Genomic DNA, 2,462 nt, shown 5'->3' with positions numbered 1-2,462 from the left:
CTACATAACATTTTAAAAATATTGAATCATACTTTATTAGTCCTTGCTTTCGTTAAATCTTTTGTTACTCTAAATAAAGGTGCACTTCGCCAGTCTGTTCTGAGTGCCCTCTCTAATAGTCTGTTAGATATAGAGTCATAGACTAAAATTATAAAATATATATAATAAATCTCCAGTAATTATCAGGAGTCCTGTATTCCCGATTCCTGGGAATCCTGGCCTGCCTTGCCCCCCCTACTGGGTTCTCAGTTTTACTCACTTCTGTGAGCTTTTGAAGGCGGCCTGCTCAGTGCTCAGCAAAAAGAATAAACAAAAGGCTTTTTTAATAAATAAAGTAAAAGGCTTTAAAAAAGTTAAAAGCCCTGGACCGGGGGGCGAGGGCTGAAGCCTGAAAGCCTCGGTCTCCTGGGAGCCTACTCTACTCTCTCTCGTAGTAGTAGTAACCCGTCAGCCCCTTCTGGGATCACCGGATCAGTAGGAGCTGGGACTTGGGACTCGTCACTCGAGAGTCGAGCCTCGGTAAACTTTTCGCAGGTCCGTATGTTTTCGATATATAAAAACAAAAACAAAATTGGTGTCTGATGACTGATTTCTCCGTAAATCGTTCGACCAATTTTATTTTATTTGGATAGCTAGCACAGACTGAGCTCAAATTTTGAAATTACCGAAGTTCGAGGATCGTTCACGTTTTCTTCTCTCTAATCAAGTACGAACTTCTGAAATCCCCGAGTCTACAAGTTAAACCCTTAAAAAAATCGATCATCGATCATCGATCTGAGGCCCTGATGACCCATACGCTTTTTTTGCTTTTTTTCTTCTTCAAATATTATATCCACGGCCAACTAAAAATATCAAGAGACTACAGAAACAATCACAAATGAAACATTATGAATGAAATTTTAAATGCCTCCTGCGAACACTATAAATACAGCATCTGAAATTGTTGAAATAGAATAAAAAATAAATAAAATCGCCTCACTCCAAAATGTACACTTCTATGATTCAAACGATAGCGGTAGTGGCTTCCCTAGCTGCATACTCAGTCGATGCAACTGCAACTCGACGAAGTACGAAGAAGCTAACACAGGGTACCACCTGGACACTCGAGGCATGGGGATATGAAGACACCAGCAATGGCTACATGATTGACATCGATCTACAGACGAAGTCAAAGGACTATGTCAAGTCTCTTGTAGACGGAGGACAGTATGTGGTGTGCTATTTCAGTGCCGGCACAGCCGAGGATTGGAGACCAGACTATCTCGATATGATGGAGTATGCTTCAAAAGATAGCCGATACCCCGGGGAGTACTGGATGGATATCACACAGTGGGAGGATTTCAAGCACTTAATCAAGGCCAGAATGGAGGAGGCAGTTGAGAAGGGTTGTCACGGAATAGAACCTGACAATACCGACGCATACGAATATGGTAGTGACGCCGTACCAGGCGAAACCAAAGACAGTTTAAAGCCATATCAAATAGATTACATGCGTTGGATGGCAAATACCGCCCACGAATTGGGTCTAGAGATTGCACAGAAGAACACCGTTGATTTGATCCCTGATCTGATTGACGTTATGGACTACGCGATCAACGAGTCTTGTGCAAAGTTCTCAAAGAACGCATACTGCAGCAATTATGAAGCATTTGTGAAGCAGGATAAGGCCGTGTTCGGGGTTGAATACAACACTAACGGTGATTGCAGTGATGCACAGTCTGAAGGAATCATGCGAAAATACAAGAACTCGAATGGCAGTCAATGGATGGATTGCAAAATTAGTACGAACTAGACCACCACCGCGATTTATGGAAGCCTTTACACAACAACACAACGTATCATACAATCAGACCATTTATCGAATAAAAGTACAATGCATACTTGTTCATACTGTCTTAAGTTAGTGTGTGACAGTGCAATAGTTAAGCAGAACACAATCATCGGTTAGAAGCCAGTCATATCGGGCCCGCGCACGGGACATTTGATTAATAAGTAAAAATACATCAAGAACACCATACCACTAAAGATCAAACCGACTATATCACTAGTTGACAAAATTTATCGCTAGGTAGTAGTAAGACATTGATCTCATACACACATATATAGAAATATATATAGAAATATAGATCAATATATATATCAACATATATCTAAGTATATCGATACACATATATATGTATCTTCGTCTACTATCTAGCGAGAAATTTCTTATATCTTCAACTAGAGAGATAGTGGGTGTGATCTTTACACACACACACATACACAAACACACACATATTATAAATATACAATATTCACATACATACAAACAAACAAACAAACAAACAAACGATATATATATATATATACATAGATAGATATTTATATATATATCTTTATATATTTCCATAAATATATATACTTATAAACACATACATACATACATATAAAAATATACATATATATATATATATATATATATG

General features: G+C 38.5%; 1 protein-coding gene across 1 annotated transcript; it reads left to right on the top strand.

Annotated features, from left to right (window-relative positions):
• Positions 1-946: 946 nt before the first annotated feature.
• Positions 947-1,878, top strand: SARC_05089 (hypothetical protein). The gene has a single exon (XM_014301060.1). The coding sequence runs from the start codon at positions 986-988 to the stop codon at positions 1,790-1,792; it is 807 nt and encodes a 268-aa protein (XP_014156535.1). The 5' UTR covers positions 947-985; the 3' UTR covers positions 1,793-1,878.
• The last annotated feature ends 584 nt before the right edge of the window (positions 1,879-2,462 follow it).

Source organism: Sphaeroforma arctica (assembly GCF_001186125.1).
Source record: "Sphaeroforma arctica JP610 unplaced genomic scaffold supercont1.312, whole genome shotgun sequence".
Classification (NCBI taxonomy): domain Eukaryota; class Ichthyosporea; order Ichthyophonida; genus Sphaeroforma; species Sphaeroforma arctica.
The sequence above is the reverse complement of the archived record's forward strand: the minus strand, read 5'-3'. Positions and strand labels throughout refer to the sequence as shown.